The sequence below is a fragment of the Siniperca chuatsi genome, linkage group LG21, assembly GCF_020085105.1.
Source record: "Siniperca chuatsi isolate FFG_IHB_CAS linkage group LG21, ASM2008510v1, whole genome shotgun sequence".
Lineage (NCBI taxonomy): Eukaryota > Metazoa > Chordata > Actinopteri > Centrarchiformes > Sinipercidae > Siniperca > Siniperca chuatsi.
The window spans coordinates 12437889-12461236 of NC_058062.1; the positions used below are offsets into that span (position 1 = coordinate 12437889).

Genomic DNA, 23348 nt, shown 5'->3' on the forward strand with positions numbered 1-23348 from the left:
ATGCGGACATGGAGCACAGCTTTTCAGCAGCGCTCCAGATTGCCCGAATAAATGCTATTCCAGATCCTCGGCCACTCCGCACACTCTGTTTAACAAATTGAAGTAATTCAAATAGAATTTCACTGAAGTTGGATGAAAATCACTTTGTGCAGCCGAAGGGTCTCATTAGTTTAGATTGAATCAGTGCTGGGTAGAGTCTGTCTGTCTGAAGCAGCTTATCCAGTAAGAGCCCAGTGGTTACTGGTGGTGGGGATGTGCTGTTGCTGGGACATTCCAGTCAAGTCTATGGCATGTTTGACTTCATTAGATAGTTGACAGTGGTGAGCTACTGACTGTATGGGGGAGAGAGAACATGTGACAAAGGTCTTAAGGCAGATTTGAACCCAAGAATATGTTTTAAGTTTCAGCTTTTTGGTATGTCCTTTAGACCAACTTTAGGCTCTCTTGTACTGTACTTAAGTACAATATTAAGATGTTTGTACTTTACCTGAGTATTTCAGTTCTATGCTACTTTATATTTCCAGTTCACTACATTTCAAAGGCAAATATTGAAAGAACACGAACACTGGTGGGAACCAAGGTCGTTTTGTTGGGTAGAGCCTGTGAAGTTCACTGATTAGCACCGTTATCACAGGGGAGAGACAGTGAAAGTCCTTTAGTCAGGAATCGTATCTATGTGGCCGGCTCCTCCTGTTCGCAGGAGTCCACGATAAAGTTCAGGCAGACAGGTGTGTTGCTTAGCAACACCACGTGACCAGTGCCTCTAAAATCAGAAAGTTTCCATGTGTAATCACACCTCCTAGTGGGTAAGTGTAAGTGTAACCGCATAGCATCCCTCCTTTAATTCATAACCAATCAGAGACTTTCACTGACTTCCGTGTTTTGATCATTGACCAACCAGAAACTTCCATCCCATCAGGAGGCGCTTAGTATGAAAGGTTTAAATATTGATGCAGGGAGAAATGTCGTTCTGCATTGTGAATCTACGCCCTTCGTATTCCACATTGGTATTGTACTTTTCGCAATCTGAAGAATTAATTACTTTGTACTCAAGAAGTTGAGAGTTCTGTTCTTCTGTATCTCAGTGTTTGGTTCCTGCGAACCTCATAGTGGTTATCTATTTAAAGTTATTGAAGGCTGAACAAGGAAAGGAAACTCAACCACAACAGTACTTTTACTTTTGAGAATATTGTGCTGTTAATACGTATGCACCTTTACTTAAGTAAGATTTTTAATGCAGGACTTTTACTTGTAACAGTATTTTTACATAGTTGTATTGCTACTTTTACTTAAGTCAATGATCTGAATACTGATAAACTGGTACTGGGGCCATAATGAAATAACATATGTATTTTGTCTGTGCTGCATTTTTCCTCATCACTCCCTCAACAACAATATACTGACTTTTAATTAAAGTAGGTTGTCAGTTAACTGTCTGTCATCACCACTTGTCAGCACCTACCTACCTGTTGCTGAGAGGTCTATGTGTATTTTTTTTTGTTTAGCTCCGTGTTTATGCTTGCTCACTCTCTCTCTCTTTTGTACGATCTCTTTTCTTTATGTCTTTCTCTCTTGCCTTCTCTTTCTCTGTCATTTTCAAACTCGGTATCAAGGCAAAGCCCACAAAAAAAAAGACTAATGGAAGACCCCCCAGCAAGTCTGCGACAAAATTGTAAATTTAAAAATGGTCTGCGGTGTAAAAAAGGTTGCTTTAGACCACTGGGCCACCAGGACACAGAGAGACCATCAAGCCAAGTCTACTAGCCTCTCTGTGTTCTCTCTTTCGCTTTCTTTCCCACTCTCTCTTTAATCCTCCTGGTCTCACTGCCATGGAGAGGAGGACCAAGGAGTGAAGAAGCCTGAGTCAGCATGCTGTCCTCCTCTGCACATGGCTTCACCACCTCAAACCAAAGAAGAGTTAGGACCCACATCAAAGTTATTAGAGGGTTGCTCTTCCCGTTTTGGTTTTGTGTTCTCTTGCTTTCTTGTTCTCTCTGCCTATCTCTCTGAAATACCCAAGTCCTGCTTTGAGAGGCTTTGGAGTCCTCTGAGAGCGGAGTGGGCAGAGCCTGACTCTGACAGCTTTCAGATGTGCGACTCTCTCTCTTTCTAGAGAATGGGAGAGCCACTGCCCCTCCTAGTAACACCCCATCTGCTGAATGAGGGTTTAAAGGGTGCGGGTGATGAATCCTAAACACAGTGAAACATGATGAGGCCAGCAATTTGGATGCATAGAAGAAGTGTGAAGCTCTAATTTCTACCCGCAAAGCAATGTTCAATAACCTAAAACACAACACCACACAACATTTCACATTGTATCAGTGGTGACAAGGAGATTCCACAAAATTGTTTGTTTGTGCCTGAAGCGAGGGCACAGTGAGGCACTGCCACTTTCTCCAGTTTGCATTTTGATCAGTTTGTTGTTGTAAATGTGATATGATGGCAGGGAAAGGCCAATCTGGCCACAGCGTAAACAGAGAGGGGCAGAGAAGTGTCTAAGCTATTTGAATCTGTAACCTCACTGGGAGGTCTGTTTGGCTTCTTACATGAGAGCCAGTCAGTTGTCCTCATCAAGAGAAGCCACAACTCTTCTCTGAAAAGATTTCTGGGGAAGGATATCTCACGAAAACTGCAGAGCTTTTTTAGTTTTTTGGTTAGTTTTTTTTTTTTTATGGTGGCAAGAGTTTGAATTTCCCTGTAATACACAAAGTGTGCTGCATGCATCTAAAACAACCAGATCAGACAAAAGGAAATTATTGGATATTACCTGCGCTTTTGCATGTAATATGTTATTTATTTATTTCTGTCAAATTTAGTTTTTTTCCTGTACGTATTAGTGTCTATCCCACTGTCCAAAGGGTTACTCAGGACAAAGGCACAACTCACCTCAGTCATCATCAGTCATACTATTGGTGTGTGCCAGTTCAGAGGCTGGGTCCTGCAAGGTCAGAATTTCTGGACTAAACACATAACAGGCCTGTACCATTTAAAGCCTCCTCCAAATGCAACACAGCAGCAGTCATTTGTCCAAATATGGAGGACACAACCAGTGTATCATTTGCAGCCCTCATCCATTGTACCCCAAAATCCACGGTATGCTTATTCAGTTGTTTGATTGATTGTTGTGGCAATGCTCGTCAACCAATAAAGTCTGGAAATACCATGTGCCACCACATCCTGATTATTACATATTTGCATTTAAGTGGTTATCCATTGCTTTTAGATATACTACTTGAACTAGAACAAATGACAGTTTAGTCAATCAAAACCAGATAAATGAGAATTGGTACACTGTTTGTAGTTCGCCATCATTTGTAGAAGTGAAGGATCAAAATTTTCACTGTAAATTCAGGTATCATGAAATTTGTCCCACACCACCACAGGTATTTACACTTTGTTGTTCATCTCTGTGAGGCTAGTCTGTCTTATTTGGGCAGGAGGTGTACCTACATGCCCCCCATCCTTCTGAGGGTCCAGCCCCTGAGCTGGGACACAGCTCATGTGTGTCCACTGGTGTCCTGGTTCCACCTATGGCAGCGTAGTCAAGTGGGGCTGGCTCATCCCTGTGGCCAGCACTGAACTGGGTTCTCCCCTAGCCAGGTGGGGTAAATATAGGCCCTAATTACAGCCCTGCCCTCGCTGTATTTATGGGAAATAAGACTGCGCAGGGTAATTAAGGTCTTGGACAGGAGGAGCAGTATATACTGCATCTGTAATCAGTGCAAGTGTGTATGTATGTGCACGAGCATACAGACGGTTGTATTTAGGTAGTTGGCACACATGGGGAGAGTGCGTGTCCGTACATGTGGCATCCTTTCTCTCCCTGTCCCACCGCTGAAGAGCAGATTGAATTTCAGATTTGAATTCTGTTTTGTTGTCTGTTTTTCTGTTTTGCTTGACTCTTCCCCCCCCCCCAGCATGTACATTAAAAGGGCATTTCAATAAACATTTGAGCTAATGTGTTTTATATAACTTCCAACACATCTCTTGGCTTAAGAGTGACAAATAGATTTTAAATATTAAATTAAGGCTGTTAAAGGCCCAGTGAGTGAAACTGTGGTTAACATGGTGTTATTAAGTTGTCTTATTGGTGTGACAAAGCTTTTCAAGTAATTTAAAATTGACCCAAATCAATCAAAACCTAAATCACACACAGTGTGATAGCAAAGTGGCAAATCACCAAGCACCAAAGATAAACATTATATATAGCATGAAAGCTGTTTTTTACTCTTTGCTATTCTGGGTTCTGCCCTCCCATAACGTCCCTATACTGGCCTCTTGTTTTCAGATGAGTTTCTTTCACATCTCTATGTAGTTAGGCCTCCGCCCTGCTTTCCTACACTGGGCTACACGACTCCTCGGACCCAGCACACAGTGAGAACAGCCACATTTGACCTGATCCTCATGGGACGAGGTGCTTTGTGGATGTAAGGACACGTGCCTTAGCGGGCATTTGTGTCTCCTCTCCTCTCTCCTGTCTCATTGTATCATTTGAACTATCCCCAATGTCCGTGTATTTGCTGAGTGTGTTATTCTGTATGCGAGTATGTGTGTGTGTGTGTGTGTGTGTGTGTGTATACCATGTGTTCTTGAAATTACAGTGCTGAAAATACCCCTCATAGTTTTGGGCCAGTGCTGGCCGTAGAGCTGTCGATCTGTGGTCGCTGGAAGAGGAGGGAGACAGGAAAAGGGAATAGTTTCCTGGACTTGGGGGCCAGATTCCTCTTTTTCAGCTCAAGCTTCTGCTGCTTTGGGTGAAATTAGAGAGGACCACGAGCTGGAATGGGTTTGGACTTGAGGAGGGAACGCTGGGCAGGGCCAAGGAAAAGCACAGCGGTTTCACTGCTATAGGTGGCTGAGAGCAGCCACTCATACCATCTTTTATATCCTGCAATAAATTACACAGACTGAACTCGCTGGTAGGTGTATGTGTGTATCTCCATACTTGGATATCTCATTGCAGACATAATAAATTACATTTTGTATATCTGTGTTATCTTTGAATTCTAATCATTAGAAAAGTTTGTGTGTGTGTATGTTTGGGAAGTGGGGAGCGGGTGTACGCGTGTGTCCAATGCTCAGATTTCTCATTAAAGGCAGACTAAACTACCGGTGAGCACAGTGAGCTTTGTGTGTGTGTGTGTGTGTGTGTGCGTGTGTGTGCGTGTGTGGACTCTGGCAGGCAGCACAATAAAGCTCTTTGACTGTTGCAGAAGAGTTTAGTGTGTATCACAGATGTAGACCCAGAGGGAGAGCCATGAAGGAGAAACATTCAGAGAGACGACGTGAAATCAAAGAACTTACTTTTGGTGTTTGTGCCTCTATATTCTGTTGCTTTGATGCTGTTTCTCCTTCTCCTGTATTTGCTTGTGTATCTGCGTTTACAAGAAATGGGGACTGAACTGAACTGCCTGTAGTATGTTTTCTTCTACTTGGACAGGTGTCACTGTCCCATAGATTTCAGCTGTGATATCTGTATTAGAGCCAGACGGATATATCTATTATCACAGATATGTTAATATTGGTCTCTGTGTTTGCAGATATGCAAAAAAGAAATTGCACAGCAATAACTAGCAGCCATATGTTTTCAGGCTCCATGTCATGTATATTTTACTTAACATTTCTTATTTCAGTAAAGGTGTTTTTGTTTTATTTGTATTTTATAAAGAGTTATTAAAAATAATCAAATTTCAAGTGAAGTTTGTTGTTCAAAACTCAAAACTATTTCACGTTTACTGTTAAAACTGTTGTGTTTAATAACCAACTTTGAGGGATCCTTGATAAAAATGTTGGTTTATGTTATGTTTTTATGTTCAAGAAAATATCATGCAATATATCTCTTATTTTTATAATTTTTTAATATTTATATTGTTATCTGCCTGTAAATGCCAGATTCTGAAGCAGGGTTCTCCGTGCATCTGCATCAGATTCTGTTGTTGTATCAATCTGTATGATTAATTGATTAGTTGATTAGATTATTAATTTATTGTTTACAGTGAGTCATTCATTTAGTTGAAATGTCAAACAGTCGCTTGTTCCTGCTTCACCATTGAGGATTTTTCTGTTTTATATCTTTGTTAACGGAATATCTTTGGGTTTTAGACTGTTAGTAGAACAATATAATTGGAATACATCACTTTGGACTTGGGTAATAGACTAATTGATTAATTGTTTAATTGAAATAATAATACCTGGATTAATAAATAATGAAAAAAATAATTAGTTGCAGACCTGCAAACATGCACCGAAGCAGTCTCTTAGGTTTGAGCCACAGGTTGAGGAGGGCAAGCTCAAAGACACATTTATCCTTCAGGGTTCAAAAGGGTATCATATAAAATCTTCATCAGATGTCAATACACATGTGGAAATTCCTTTTTCAATCCCAAAAATGCTCAGTATTTTGTTGTACCAACAAATTATTTCTTCTCACAGAATGACAGCGCTCGCCAAAGAATGAGATTTTGATACTTCCCGCAGAATGAAGCTTGTTTAGAGTTTGGAGAATGTCAAATACTAACACCACAGGGATACGGAGTCAACATTGTGAAATATAATGTCTATAAAGAACGGGAGCTCATTCCAAGAATATGAACTCCAAATTCCAGCTACACAGGCTGCGTAATTTGACCTAAAACCGAGCCAAAAATGCTTCCGTGTTTTAAAAACTATTCATCTATATAGCCAATATACCCGGTCATGCTTTTTGGCTGAAACAAGACCATTCGTGATAACATGTTATTTAATGGCCAGTTTCTCCTACACTGTTTCTGCATGTGTAGTGTGGCTGTTAAACACAGATTTTACTGCTAAATATGTGTTCAACACCAATTCCTCTTTCCAAATGTAAACATGACATAGCAGAAAATATTCCTCTGTACACACAGCTGTATTCTCCTCATGACATTTTCACCTCCCCAGTGAATGTGTGACAGCATAAAGCGCACAATTTAACACAGTAGTGCAAGATAACATATAAACAGAATTTACAAATATTGACAGTGATAATTAGGAGACACATTTTTGTTTTTATTTTCTTCGTAGCAACACCATGATGCACTCACATCCTCCCCTGCTTGTAGAAATCTCTTAAAATAACAAAAGAAAAAGACAGCTGGCAGGAAATATGTCTTCAATTGTGCAAAGGTCAAGCTGCCAATTAGTAGGGTGATCCCCATCTAACCGATGTTATCCCTGTGATCTTTGACCTTCTCATGGCTGATAATAATGTACCTCTATGTCACCTCTTATTAGTCAGAGCTTGACTTGATATTTCAACCTTTGTTATGCTGCATCAAAATGCATTTATTCATGTGTTAAAATATCAGATGAGTTCATTTCTGCAGGTCTGTTTCTTCTTTAACAGTGCACATATGTCTTTTTCTGTCTCTCACCCCATTGTCTCACTCCTGTGGTTTGTCTCATTCAATAGACTCACCCTCTTTCCCAGTCACCCCCATGCATGGTGCCTTGTGCCTGTACAGTTCTCCATCAGACCCTGCTGGGTTCAGGACCTGGTAATAGCCAGTGGTTAACTCAACCCAGATGTCGTGCCCCCCTCCTTTTCTTCTGTCTTTCTTCTCCTCTCTCTCCATCTCTCAGCTCCCTGTGTTACTGGCCACCCCACTGCCAGCGTTAGCTATAGTTTGAGGGAATCTGGCTGAGCTGAAAGGAGTCTTTCCTAATGAGGGTTTTGCAAAACAGTGGCATAAAATCTGGATATTCCATTGCCGCACTTGATGGAGTCTGTCTCAATTACAATTGATACATCAACGCTTAATTTTTATGACTAACTCCTCTATGTGCTTACTTTCATTGTAAACGAACAGACAATCTTGCCTTGGGTTTGGTTTGAATTACGTTTTGTGTGTCTGTGTATAAACAGAATGATGAGTTAATGAATGTTGGTCAGTCTGGTTGCTGGAAAAGGAGGTGAGGGGGTCAAGAAGTCGAAAGAGACGGGGATTTAGAGGAAGAGATTTGAAGTTTGAAGGGGTTTTAGCTGCTTTAACAAATTAACAAAGTCTGTCTTTGTGTGTGTGTGTGTGTGTGAGTGTTTGTGGGTGTGTGCTCTGAGGGTATCGCTGAAGTATTTTTTTGGCGGAAAGGGGTGAGTGGGTGCCAGCTGGCAGCGACAGAGCTCTTTGCTCACATGTGTGTGTTGTTTGTGAGCGGAGGCCTCATTAGTGTGCTGGCTGCTCTGGGACTCTTAGTTTCCAACTAATTAAGGCCATACCCGCACATGTGGGTGACACCTGGAGCCAAAAATGGATGACGATTAGCTCTTTCTCCTGCTGCATCTTGAGAGTGAAGATTCAATATCATGGGAATTAGTGTCTTCCTCAGCTGTCAGTCATACTTTGTCTGAATCTTACTGCATTTTCTCAGATTTGAGGGATGAGAAGCTGAGAAGATTATGAAATAATCATTGTTACTTGGTAAATGAGATCAGTTCACATGGGAATCACTTGTTTTGGGAACTTGTTGGGACGTTTCTGTCATCATTTTTGAATGGGAGAAAAAGTTTCATAATCATAAAATCAACATCAGCACTTCCCAAGCAGCACAGTCTCAGCATCTCACAGCTCCTATGTGACTTCACCTCAGTTTGCCCTCTTTATCTCTACTTCGCTTTTTAGGAACTACAATGTGGCTTTAGTCACCCTCTGCATTGCTTTGCTTATATTATCCATTTTATTTAAAACAGCAAATTGTGTCTCTGTCTTTGCTTTAAACTTGGCCAGTCTGCTGCTCCTGGAGGTATTACAAGAGCAGGGAGAATTCATTCTTTTTCGGCCTTTTCACAGCCAGAACAGCAGAATGAGGTGTGAATTGGCTTGTTGTTGTTCTTCTCTACCCAGTGTTGTTTTGCAAACGATCAATTACTGTGGGTTATTTGTTAAGTGTGCGGTTTTGGGGCATGCGAGTAGCTGAAGGCAGCAGGCGCTGTTTGTGTGTGAATGGGTGTTTGTCCTAAGTGTACGGATTGGATGGGATTGTGTGCATCAGACCTCTGTTGGTCCTCGTGGTGAGTTAAATACATAGAAGACTTAATGCTTTGTTTATATAGAGACATGCACTATCATAAATATGTGTGTATACGACAATCATAGAAACTTTGAATCAGACTGAGCAGCATAGCAGAAGTTGACCTGTTAGACTGTCTGATGAGATCTACATATACAGTAGGCCCCCAAAGGACAGAGCAAGAACAAGACCCGAGACACAGCTGAGACCAACCTCGGAGAGCCCCGAGGGAAATAATGTACAGTCTGTCTTCCATCTGTGGCTAGGCTAGCTGACCTTAGTTTGACCAAACGCTGGTGCTATTTCAATTACTGTGTCCTGGTCAGCCAGTGCTCTTTAAAACCTGTGTTTTCTCTATATGCTAGCTTAATGATACTGGTTGTTAGCTAAGAGGTCAGACAGTGGTGCTGCAAAAAGAGAAGTGAGAGTTTCAAGACAGATAGCCTTTGTAAGATACAAAGTCGAGTTGTAAGGCATATTGTGCAGTCTGACATTGATTACTGAAAATCATTTATTGGCTATACATCACCTGGTAGTTGTTGTTTATTAATATTGTTAAGAGTTTCCATTATTTCAGCAGTCTTCTGTAATTATTATAGCCAAATAACAATAGCCAAACCACTTTGCAGTTTTCAAAACTTTAATCCAATTCTCTACCATACGCTCGTTGAATGTAATGTCAAACTCATTATGTTGTGAAAAAATAAAATAGTTTATGTGGTGATTATATAATTAGAAATAATTGGCTAAATAACAGGACAGTTCCAGTTGAGTAACAGCAAAGTGGTATATTACTGAAATCTAACAAATGTAGCCATAAATCATTGGTGAATGAGGGAATGTAAGCATAAACATTGCTGAAATGATAATCATATTAAATAGGTATGAAATAATATCAAGCACAGTTTAATATGGGAGAAATCTTTTAGCTTATTATTTTACCGCCAAAATTAAATAAATTGGCTCTTCAGTCAGTCATGATCTTGTGACTGTGTTGCAGTGGTGTCGGCTATCCAGAGGAACCTTTTACTCAACATATGCAGTGGTGAAAGCTGCAGAATACAAAGATTCAAAGGTCCGCTTTAGACAGCCCCATGAAAATAATTCCCCCTGTAGTGTCTCCCAAGGGTTGTTGCAAACCCAGGGCAGCTGCTGTTTACCAAAGGTTATGAGAATGGGACACAGGTGCGCATACCTGTATTGTTGCTGAATGTTTATCTCCTCGGAGGCCAAAAAAAATGAGCAGTATTCATAATGAGCTCAGGGGAAACAGGCCCCCTATGCTCACTGTTTCTGTGAGCATAGGGTGCCCTGGAATCTGGCTCACACATGTCTTATAAATGCCACATCATTTTCCAACAAAAGCCAACTTAGGTCAGCTTTTACTAATTGAGCTTCTTAAGACAACAGGTTCTGCTACAATTTGTGGTTTCATGCAAGAGCTAAATAGAAGTTCTCCCTGAGTGAAGCTGTTGAGTGTTGGGGTAAAGTTAGCGTTGGAGGGCCTAGAGCAGTGTGAGCAGCAGCAGAAGATTGAGCTGTTTGTTAGCATAGTGAAGATGAGGTACTTAATCAAGTTGTCAGTCAGCTGCCCCGTACTCTGCTGCTGCACATAGAGTATGCCAGAGGTCAACACTTGGGCTGTGGGGATTGAAATGATAACCAGCGTTTAAAAGATACAAGCCTCAGCATTGGCTAGCATGTTACACGCTGGATCTTATTGCACATTTATGTCTCTTTAGGCTAACACCTGCTGCTGTAATTTTATAATCACATTAAACTTATTTTTCTACTATTCGTTGAAGAATTCTGCTTTGATATGAATGATTTCTCAAGTTCTTGAAGTTGATGCAGGAAAGTTCCAATATCACACTTTGATTACATCAAACTAATAGTAGATTGAGAAAAGATTGTAAAACAAAGGAATAGCATCCAGTATTTGCATTGGGTAAAGGATTCTATGATTGTACACAAATGACATGAACATGACATGCCTCGCACACATGTGCCTCCTGAGTGAATCCCACTGTGCACAGTTCATGCTTCTATGCAAATGCGTGGGGGTACTTTGAAGATGTGAGGACTCTGTGATGTGGTTTCAGGGAGGGAGTAAAGCCAGCCAACTGTATCCATGGCAGCTATGAAAGAGCAGTGAATGACAACAGGCACTGGAGGGCTGGGTCAGGCTACAGGGATTGAGGGGCTTCATGGTGTCTCCCACAGTGTGGGCATGATTAACTGTGTTTTGTGTGCTCCTGCTCTGCCTAACACACACACTATTTATAAGAAACCCTCCCAAAGAATCATCTCTTTGTTTTTACGGAGCAGGTCTGGCATGCAGATTCTCATCAGCACCAGGGTGTCAGAGTTCTTGCTGTCGTCAGCAGCATTATTCCTTCCTCTGTCATTAGTGCCCTCTCCTGCCCCATGGACCTCTGTTTGGATTCAAAGGACCAAGCCATTAAGTGTGTCTCTAGAATATTCATTCCTTGAACCTCAACCACAATAATCATCAAAAACCCCAGAGATCACCAAACATGCACTTGAAATCTCCTCTGGCTCTCTAGTGCTTCTTTTGGACTGAAACTGAGATTCGGGCAATTCAATGGTCCCGTTAATCATGTTAGTTCCAGGAACTGATTACCTCTGTATGGTGCTCTGATCCAAGACCAGCTTCTGCGACCTTCAGTAGTTTTCCCAGAGGGAGGCCCCTGCCAGGAGGCATAGTGCAGTTGGTGCCAGTCCCCCCACAGTGTGGTGTGATTGGGTCCAATCTGTTGTCCCCCTGGCCCCAGAGAGGGGTAACCACAGCCCGAGCTGGCACTGTTGGCTGGCTGGATCTCTGACTGTGGCCACACGGCCCAATTAGCGCCGTGGCTCAATAATCACAGCCTTTCTACCACTTCAGTGTTTCATTTCACTTAGCAGGGCAGTTAAACTGATTTGTTCGCCTAGCCTCGACCAAAAATCACAATGAAAGTCTGCCTTTCTGCACCCAAAACATTTGAAAAACATTAAGGAGAACTCAGAGTTTGGAAAACATTTTATGACATCCTGATGTATGATTCGTGACTCTAGTAATAATATTAGACAACACCATGGGATTAAGGGACTATTTACTTCCCATAATGCCATTTTTACACCACTAGTTTAGCTGGGCCTTTTTCTGGATGCTTTGAGAGTTTGAAAATAAATAATATCTCCCATCAATCCATTATGCATAGACAGATGACCTCTTCTTGTCTGTAGTCATCCAAAATAAGCAAAATAAAAAACAAGTGATTCCTGGCTAGAGCTGTTGAGCAAATGATTGTGACTGGATAGAAAGCAACCTGCACTTGCTCACACTGGGTAGTGGTTTTTACACCTGCCGCCTTAAGATTCCTCAACAAATGCGCAAGTTGGATAAGATTACTTCTTCACCGCTGAATAGCCATGGGCAGGGCATACAGTACTTGCAATTTTGATTTGTTTATTGGCCGTGCATGTGTCCAGTCACCTCCATGGATCATTGTCACCTGACACATCTCCTGTTTTACATAATTGTAATTCTTTTCATTTAGACGATGAGTATGAGTGTATGAATTTAAATGTTGATAGAACAGAGACTGCAGCAAACAAATGACTGCAGCTGCAGTGGAGGTATGGTAGCGTAGTGCCAGCTCTTGAAAGCCTACACTGGTGAGAAAGCTGGGCCTCCTGCACTGCGGCTACCAGAGCACTTGTACATACAACGTCCTTTTTTCCTGCCTGTATTTTTAGCCACTCATGGACAAATCTCATATCACCAAAACCCACATCTTATACTTAATACAGCCCCAAATCATCTTTCTAACCTATGCTGTAGCTCTCTTTATCTCTCGTTTACAGCATCTTTCTAGTTTTTTTTCAACATTCTCTTTCTTTTTACTTCTGTCATTCACTATCCAAAAGGGATCTGATCTCTTTTTCCATCTACCTCTTTTCCCCTCTTGATTTATTTTTCCAGAGAATGATTCTTAGGGCCAGTATTTTTTTCCTGCCCTCTTATAACACAGTGTGACGTCTTTGTGGCGGGCAGTCAGTGGCGATCAGTCTCTCAAGAAGTCTCCATGGTGCACAGAAGCTGAGCCAGCTCTCTGTCCTATCAGAACACACAGAAGTGTGTAATGATTGATGCAGTGGACTAATGCATGATAGTTTTAGGTGTACAGCTGAAACAATTAGTTGATTAATCGAGTAGTTGATTGATAGTAAATTAATAGGCAACTATTTTGATAATTGATTAATTGTTCAAGAAAAAAATGCAGAAAATTCTCTGGTTCCCGCTTCTCAAATGTGAAAATTTGCTGCTTTTTTTATTCTTATGTGATAGTATCTGAATATGACAGAATATCTTTGGGTTTTGGACTGTTGGTCCAACAAAACGATTTGAAGACGTAACATAGAACCCATTTTATAGACTAAATGATTGATTTAGATAATAATTTGTTTGTTTGTTGTTGTTAGTTGCAGCCCTATTTAGGTGAATGTGAAAATAAGGACTTTATTTATGGGTAAAATATGGCTTTCAGATCTGTTATGATTTAATTTCTACTGAAGCCAAAAATGAAACTGTAACAGCATTCATGACAGCATTGCACCTGTCACCTTATAATAAAGGAAATATAGGATATATGATACATAGGGCATGTAGCATTTGGGGAGTGTGTAGGATGAAACTGAGGAAATCCCCCCTGATCCCCATAAGATTGATGTGCCTTGTGTGTAAAACCAAGGGTGCAGTATTCCCCCTTCTTTCACTATTCATCTCTTTATTCTCTATCCGTCTCTGTGTCCTGTCTTTATCCCTCCACGCTTGTTCCCATTAAGACTAAGAGGAAGAGTGTAGGGATAGAAAAGAAAAAAATCCAAACAACTGGCCAAGGGAAACGACTTCTGGATATCCCATTCTAGCTGGATACTATATTTAACTGGGGATAAGTCCAGTTCGTATCGCTACTCCCTCCCAAGGGGCTGCAGGTCTTGCCTGGTGTCTGTAGAGTAGACTTGGCCCCGTAGCTGTGCTCATTGTCCTGTTGGCTCACATCTCAGCTAGTTTTTACTGCACAGTGCTTTTCACTTGCTGACACAAAGGAAATGAGAAGGGGGGAAAGAATACTGCAGACAAGGCAAATATGAAAAAACAGTCTGGGAGATGAATCAGTAGAAGTCATACAGAAATTTTAAGTTACAAATTGGTTATTATGTTTTTGTATTTTAATATGGCTGCTAAAGAATTGTTTGGAAATGGCATGTACTGTATAAGCTGACATTCTTGCTCATTGTGAGTTCAAGATGTATTACCCTCTTGTGTTAGTAGGGTCACTTCTTAGATTTATGCTATTACAGCTGCACATAAGGATTTACACTGTCATTTCCTTCGATTACACTCCCTGCCCAGCTTCTGACCTTGCACATTATCAGAAAGGGAGAGAGCAGAGGAAGGAGAAGTATGGAAAAGTAAGAGAACGGCTTGTGGCTTCTGGACTTTTTGGAGAAATGAGTGAAATGTAAGATGGTTCCAATTAACGGAGAAAAAGTGGCGGTAGGCGGCAGAGGAAATGAAAAAATAAAATGGCTGGTTTGATTTCCATCTTCTATACTCATACCCCCCCGTACTCTTCTTCTTTTCCCCCCTTCTGTCCTATTTCTTCTTTAAAGTCAGAGTTACATTCAAGATAGTGAATCCTGACTCAGAAACACAACTTAAATGGGCCATGAAGACAGAACAGGATGAAGAAAACCCAGTAATTGCTGAAAAGACTAATTAGCTGTGGATGAAAAGACTAAGAGGGAGTCTGTTTCAGGGTGATGAAAGCTGCAAGGCAACAGTTATTGATTAGAGGAGGGGAAATTTAAGGAAAATAATAATGATTCTGTGAGAAAGAGTGGAAAGACAGAGAAAGGGGAAAATGAGGAGCAGGTTGAAGAGATGAGTGGGTGCAGCTGGGGCTATGTATGGTGTAGTGTTGTCTATTACACTCAGCACAGCAAATCATGGACAAGAACTGTTGAAGAACCAGCATACAGACTCCTTTTGTTATCATAAACTTGAGTTACAATGAGGCGGGGACACAATATGGAGGAAACATATGCATATATATCATTAAAAGTTGAGTATTGCAATCAACTGGTTTAAAAGTTACAAGACTTTTTTTCTAGTCACAAGTCTCGATTTCTTAAAGTATTAGTTTGATACTTTGGGAAATACACTTATTAGCTAATCTAACCGGCTGCTGGCTGGAGCTTCATATTTAACAGACAGATATGAGAGTGGTATCCATCTACCCATCTAACTCTTGGTAAGAAAGCAAATGAGTGTATTTCCCAAAATGTTGAACTATTCCTTTAAAAAAGCCAGACTGCCCAGCTACACAAGAAAAACTGAGTGGCTCATATTTTGCTCATTTGTAGAAAATCAGGACTGTAAGACTTTATGTGAAATGACAAAGGAGTTTGAACATTTCAGAGCAGGAGTATATGATTGACAGTTATCTACTCTAAACACACACTATCTGGCTGGGAGATCTGCCATTATACTGTATAATAAGACTGGATGAAGTTGGGAAAATAAGCACTTGATCTTCCAGCACACTAAATTAATTTCTGCACCACTGGCAGTCATTGTTGAATACTTATTTAGCAGATACACAGAAAAGTCTAAAGACAGACAAGAAGAGAGTCACTGGAAGAGACAGAGGGAGATGCAGAGATTGTGATAGTTCCCATATGTGCATACAGACACCTGATATTCGTCCCAGTGGGTGAATCAACATTCTCCATGAGTGACACAGATGTGCACTCCGTCTGTTGAAATTCAGAAGTTAAATAGCTGGGGGAGAAGGACAGAAGGCGATGGAGTGATCCTCATTTGTTTATATTGGGAGAGGATATTTAATAGACCTATAAAACCATAATTGGCCAGACTGCTGACTGGCACTTCCCTGTGTCTACATCTCTGCAAAGTGTTTAACCGTAGTGTAAACCCTACCTGGTGTCATTTGAGTTTGATTGGCATTATCACAGCCAGCAACGCTTTCATCCTTCCTTTTTATTCTTCTCGAACGTTCCCTCTTTATAGTTATTATACCTAGTATATTACTTTCGCTATTTAGTCTGAAAAATATTTTCCCACATCTTTATGCAGACACCTGTGTTTGTAATATTCTTTTCCCAGATGTGATGTCATTTCCACTACTTCCTTTATTGTGTGTCACTCAAACAGGTGTAACTGATTCTTTACACCTCCTGTGTCATGAACCATTTCTCTTTTCTCTCTGTCCTTCTGTGTGAATTCCATCAGCTTGGATCCTTAGTTCGGCTGCTAAGGAAAACAGTTGTCTTATTTTTCTTTTCATTTTTTCTCTTTCTCGCCCTCCCCCTCTTTTCTCCCTGTTTTCAAGTGTGTCATGATCAATTTGTAGCATGTCGGTAAGGTTCAGCCGCAAGGAGGGGAGCTCTAGGTAAATGGGATTTGAGTTAAATTTATGACTGCAGAGGAGAGATACTGTTTGGCAACATTTATATACACACATACAAGGTCCAGATGTTGCGTCCTCTGGCTGCCCCGGGGTGTTAGTAGTAATGTAACTCTCTGACGGCTGCGTTACGCTTCCTTAAGCTGTTTATTGGGAAAAGGTGAGTGGAGGCCCAGCACAAACCCGTCAATTGCACTTCTATCACTCCAACCGCCAAGCCCTGATGACATCTTCATCAAAAGGCTCAAAGCTGCACGTGCCTTTATATCCAGGTGAAGGATGACATCATGGCGGTGTGATCTATGGAGCCTGTATAGCCGTCTGCCGTGAGGGATGTCAGGCCGCTTTATTTGCCTTCAGCCATGGAGCTGGTTGGCTCAGGCAGCTTAGTGAAGGCCTGAGGGATGTTGTAATGGCAAAACTAAGCCTGTCTGCTCCAGAGCCGGTTCATAGAAAGGTGATATATTTTCAGTGTTTTTTAAATTTGATCCTCTGAAGGAGAAATTTGTCCTTTTGTTCTCTCAACTCCATCGACAGGTCTAAAGGCAGAATAACAAATGGTGCACTTTGATGCTTCTGTAGAGTCACAATTGCCTTTTTAGCATGCTAGTGGCATGGCTCTAGGGATGGAAATGTTGGTCTGTTGGTCCACCACTTTTGTATAGACTGAAATATCTCATCAACTATTAGATTGATTGCTATGACATTTTGTACATTTATGGTCCTCAGAATCCCACTGACTTTGGTCATCCCCTGACTTTACCTGCAGGTTGACATTTTTGAGTATTAGTGAAATGTCTTGACATTTGTTGGATGGATTGCCATGAAATGTGGTGCAGATATCCATGGTGCTCAGAGGATTTATCCTGATTCCTTAACTTTTTCTCCACCGCCACCATGATGTTGACAATTGTGGTTTGAAATATCTCAACAACTATTGGATGCATTGTCATGAAATGCGGTACACACATTCATGTTCCCCTGAGAATGAATTCTAATAACCTTGGTGATCCCCTGACTTTTCATCTAGCCTGTCAACATCAGGTCAAATTTTTAATTAGTCCAATACCTTGGTTTGTGACCAAATACCAGCAAAACCAATGACATTCCCATCAGCCTCAGCTGATGCTCTTGTTAGCATGCTAACACGCTAAACTTGAATGGTGAATATAGTAAACATTGTAAGCATCTTAGCATTAAGCTCAAGGCACTGCTGTGCCTAAGTACAGCCTCTCAGAGCTGCTAGCATGGCTGTAGACTCTTAGCGGGGATTCGAACATTGGTGGGGGAGTGTTGCTTCAGGCAGAGATGGAAGAGAAGTACTCAGATTTTTTACTGAAATAAAAGTACTAATACCACAGTGTAGAAATGATCTGTTACAAGTAAAAGTCCTGCATTCATAACTTTATTTAAGTAAAAGTACAAAAGTACTAGCATGAAAACATACTTAAAGTACTAAAATTAAAAGTACTCATTATGCAGAATAGCCTATTTCAGAATAATATATATTATATTATTGGATTATAATTATTGATGCATAACTGTGTTCATCACTTTAATGTTGCAGCTGGTAAAGGCGGAGCTTATTTTAATTACTTTATAAACTGCTGGGTAGCTTGTGAATTTCCCTCTGAGGATCAATAAAGTTTTATCTTAATCTATAATACAATATCCCTCTGAGATGCAGTGGAGTAGAAGTATAAAGTAGCAGAAAATGGAAATACTCAAAGTACAAGTACCTGAAAATTGTACTTAAGTACAGTACTTGAGTAAATGTACTTAGTTACTTTCCACCACTAGCTTCAGGTACTGGTGACACAATGAAAAGCGATCCACAAAGTCCCGTTTCAGTAACAGATTAATGTGTTTAAGGGCTCATCAGAAACCTCTGCACGGTTTATAATATTCACATACAGGATTTTACAACACCAGAAAGTTATCACAGCTAGGACTGTGTTTTTTCATGCAGGGCTCAAGTCCGTCTGAATGCGGCCTTAGTCTTCTTAACCTATGAGGCTTCTTTTCAGCTCATTAGAGAGTAATTACGATGATGTGTTGGGAAACACAGACTTCACTCTAACACACTCATCTGGTGCTCAGCAGTAGATCAGCATGACTGAATATGGCAAAAAAAGTGATGATGCAGAATTTGTGCTGTTTACTCTTGCATGTAATATGAACACAATTGGAATCTCCTGCTGTTAGCCAGAAATATGAATCAGACACCACATGTTGCTCCTAAAAGCAGTTCCAGTGTTAAACAGACCCTGAGCAGATTAAAATAGTCAGAGCTCATCTTGTTCCTAGTTTGGTCAGAGTGCCATCTCTGCATTGTCTTGCCCCTGGAAGGAAATCAGCCAGTGGTGCTGGCGATGAATAGCCCAATGGCAATGAATTCTCTCTGTGTCTGTTTATACCACGTTGGCTTTAGCTCCTTCCCGTGCTCTTTTCTGATCTATTGCTTTTTTGGAGGTCTTAGTTTACTCTGGACCTCTCGCGTACGTCTGGGATATTTTTCAACTGTCTCTAAGCAGGGACTTATCTAGGCAAATATGAGTTCAGATACCTGCACGAGGCATACGGGCTGACTGCACACTGAAAAATGATCTTGAGTCACGACTTAAGTGTTTATTCAATCCAGGACTTATTATCAATTCTGTCAGTGCTTTGGTAGGATAACTTCAGAAACGTGTTTGAGAGCCAGGTCAGTAGAGTGTTTTCTAATCCCTCTTAGTGGATAAAACTATTTGGGAGCACACCAGGAGCCAGAAAACATCTGTATTGCATACAGATGGTGTCAGATAATACACTGGTTTGGACAAAGACATATCATCCCTGAGAGAGGTGCAGAAGTACCAATCTGAGAATTTCCTTTTTAAAACTGTGATTTGATGTCGGCATGTGCTCTCAACATATGTAACAATGTCAAGTCCCCTCATAGTTGAGAACAATACATTTGGTTTGAACCACCAGTGTGGCCTATATGCACACATTCAACTGACTGCTAGTATTTTATAGTTTGTTCTGCTTCACTGACTGTGATGGTTTTAGCACAGCACTCTTGGCCTAAGCTTTACATTTGGCAGAAAAGTCAAACATTTTGGGAAATAATCTTGTTTCCAACCCTTTCAACTCAAAACCTAGAGGAGAATATTTATATTCATTTCATCTCTATGTATCCGGTAAACAGATATGTGTGGTAGGTAGCCTGGCATAACTTAAAGAATAGGCTTGCTGACTTTCTGAAAGTTTGATAAGACGATTGATATCACTGTTATATCTGTGCGTTAAGTACAGAGCTAGAGTCAGTGGTGATTAGCATAGCTTAGCATAAAGACTGGAAGCAGGGGAAACGGCTAGCCTGGCTCACTCCAAAGTTAAAAAATCTGCCTACTGACACCTCTAAAGTGCAGTAATTTACACTTTGTATCTTGTTTTTTAATTTGTACAGAAACAGAAATGTAAAAATGGAAGGAAGGATAAACTGCTGGTTGTTATTCCTTTGTTATGTGTTTGTAATTCCTTTAAAGGCTGGAAGCAGGGGAAACAGAATTTTAGTTGTTTAGTTACAACAGTACACCTCCTTTAGGATGTGATTTTTGAGATTCAGCATGTGCTTAGTCACTGCCCAGAGTGGTTGCTGATCAAGAAATGAATCATCCTAAAATCAGTACCTCATTTCTACATATCTATGTCTACTAAACTAGATAAAATGCAATTACAGCACTCCCATGAGTAAGGGAGTAAACTGTTAAAATTCCTTTTCATTGAAATCAATAAAACAAACAGCAGTTCCACAGACTAGACTCCGTATCCTCCATTTTCTTCTGTCCCTAGAACTCCTGCTTCACCCAGAGCAAGCTAACAATTAGCTCCACATGTACTGGAGTAAGAAGCACCCTGGAGAGGATTTGGGAAGAGCAAGCAGCGATGAAATGTTTTATTTAGACAGTTTAAAGAAATTTGGGGAACCAGACCCTCCATTTCTCCCTGTCAGCAGTCAATTCTTAAACCACCAGGCCGGCCGTGTAGCGAGAGTGACGTCAGAAAGGAGAGAAATGGAAGTGGGGTTTGAGTTAGAATTGATAGGGCCCACATGTGTGCGTCCCTCTATGCCCACATGTGCTTCTCAAACTGGATTTAATATTTCTGTGTTCATCCCTATATGTCCAACCGTTATCTTCAGTTGTAGATTTGGCAAGTGCCCATTGGACTAAAACATAGTTCATAGAGATTGTACAGTGCAGAGCCTTGTTACCCTGTAACCTACTTTGTATTCAGGAGTGCAACATGGCAGCTCAAGTTCCATTTGTTTTTACAATTTGTCATCAGTGGCCATTTAACAGTGACACGAGTATGAGGCGGCACACCCTGTAGAGAGGTTGTGAGTGTTAAGCCTTAGAAAATAAGCCTCTGTCTTCTTGCCATACACAGACGCCCAGCCACGCTCCTCAGGGTTAGTCCATAAAAATGACAACAGTAATTTGGGGAGACACAGTGGGCTGAGGGGCTAAAGGCTCCTGTTCCATGGAAAGTTCAGTGTAACTTTAGTAGTAGTACACAGAAACCAAGGGGCTCACTGAAGGCTATGAGACGTTACAAGTAGTTAGGACCTGATAGATAAGCTCTAAATAGTATGATTTTAGGGCTTTTTAAAGCCCTGGTTACTTAGGAACCACACTTGTGCATGTTTTGTCCTCACCCTTATAATTACAGTACATCTATGGCTTGATTTATTAGCAGCACAGTACAATGTGTACAGAATCCAGCACATTAACTCACTTACATGCCCCCTTCCACTTGCCTTTTGCTCCTCTTTTACATGTTGTCGTTGCAAACATGCACATTCTCTCATTTCAACACATGTAGTTGTTTTTAGCTGTTACCTCTGACAACATGTGTCATTTGTACTTGAAGACCACCCATCAAAACCCAGCATGACAGTGCTGTTTTGACACATATTCTGCATGGAAACAGTGTAACAAAGTCTCAGTACCATGAACACAGACACAGTGTCACAGTTTGATTATATAAGCTGCGCTCGGGGCAGAAGTCACCTTGTCTGCTACATCAACAATAACAAGTACTCCTTTCATGGGACAAGTCCTGTTCTGTCCAACCACAGGGATCTGTCAGAGGCATCTGGGAATAGTCCTGTCTGTCTTTCTTCCTTTCTCTGTCTTTTTATTTTCCCTGCATTCACGTATCACCCCCCTTGTTATCTTGAACTATACCTCAACATTATGTTTAAAGTTCGGGTTCATCATAGAGACATTGACTTAGGATGAATTTAGGATCAAGTAGTCAAGTAAGGTGTATTTAATTTGTCTTATTTTGTTGTGTTTGATTTAAAATGTTGCATTGTTTGTCCCATAGAGTGCCAAGAGCCTTCAGAGCAACAAGGATTCACGCATCCTGTGGGCCAAAGACGACCTTTTACTCACCACCGGCTTTGATACGGTGAGAAACTCTTAGCCATATCAGGTGACTAGGAGTCCTGTGTTTCTAATGTGTGTTATTTAATGTAACGAAACAAGTACATGTGCGTATGTGCTAGGGTTTGACCTGTATGAGTTGTTGAGGAATGACACAGATTCCAGTAGTTTAGAAATGAAGTTGCTGTTATCAACTTTTTTGTGCCAATATTTATAGTTAAATGTGAACATTATGATATAACAAGACTACGGTAAAAAGGGAATTCCTTTTTCAATAAAATATTGTTTGCATACACAACCGATTAAATAAAAGAAATCTTTTATTCCCTATGCCATACAGGCATTGAACACAGAATGACTGCATCAGAGAGCACTTATCATAAATTTGCTCTCTTGTATTATTTATATAACGCATCTGCTGCTACCTGCCCAATTGCACTATTGTATATTGTATACTGTATATTCTTTATGTTTTTAATGGGGTGCTGTGTTATGTGCATTGTATGTGCTGAAAATGTCCTGAAATCAACAACAACTTGTTAAAGATGACATTTGAGGCAGACATTGAACATTGATTAACGTTTTAGGAGGAATGCAAATGTTTAACATGGTTTGGCTATTAAGCTGTTGTGAGCTGCCTTGTGAGTATTAGAGGCTGTGTCTGAAATTACTCTCTATTCGCTAAAAGCCCACAATATTTTCCTAAAGGTACCACAATGGAAGTAAGCCTTAGGGCTTTAATGTGTTATCCTGACTTTTCCTTTTATGTAAGCACTCGCTACCCTGGCTGAGCTGGTGTTTTTAAAATTAAATTGTCTGATAAAATCAATCAATCAATCTACTTTCTGCCATTTTAAGTGTTCAATTTCTAAAGTGTGAAATTTGCTCACTATATAGTGCCATCAAAAAATTTTAACAATGGAATGAAATATGTTGCACATACCCATGCAATGCAATGCGTTGCCTTGGCTTCTGAGATGACAGTATAAATTAGTGAAAATTACCATCATACATTACTGTACCTGTCAGTGATGGCACAAAATCATGATGATTCCTAAGTGTAACTTATTTAAAACTGGTGGGGCAGAATGACCCATACCCATGACCCATACATAATATATGACATTCCTAAAATAACAATCAGGCCAGAACATTGAAAAACAAATTTATTGGTATTTAGTTTGTATTACCTCATCTGTTGATATGAATTTTTGTGTGTACCTGTGTTTACACTACAGTACTTAACTTCTCATGTTGTTGTGTGTGTAGATGCGTGGTCGGGAGGTGAGGCTTTGGGACAGCAGGAAGCTGAGCTCTTCGGTCAGCTCGGTGTCACTCGGCACTTCCAACAAGTGAGTACAACATCAGTGTGCAACCACTGCGCCCCGTA

General features: G+C 40.7%; 1 protein-coding gene across 2 annotated transcripts in view; it reads left to right on the forward strand.

The window, feature by feature from the left end:
* The window catches only part of coro7 (coronin 7), a 111115-nt gene that overhangs the window by 11064 nt on the left and 76703 nt on the right, over nucleotides 1-23348 (forward strand). For both annotated transcript variants that reach the window (XM_044182326.1, XM_044182327.1), the window contains exons 8-9: nucleotides 21900-21983; nucleotides 23228-23310. In XM_044182326.1, the coding sequence (XP_044038261.1) occupies nucleotides 21900-21983; nucleotides 23228-23310 (167 nt within the window). The remainder of the gene's footprint in view (nucleotides 1-21899; nucleotides 21984-23227; nucleotides 23311-23348) is intronic.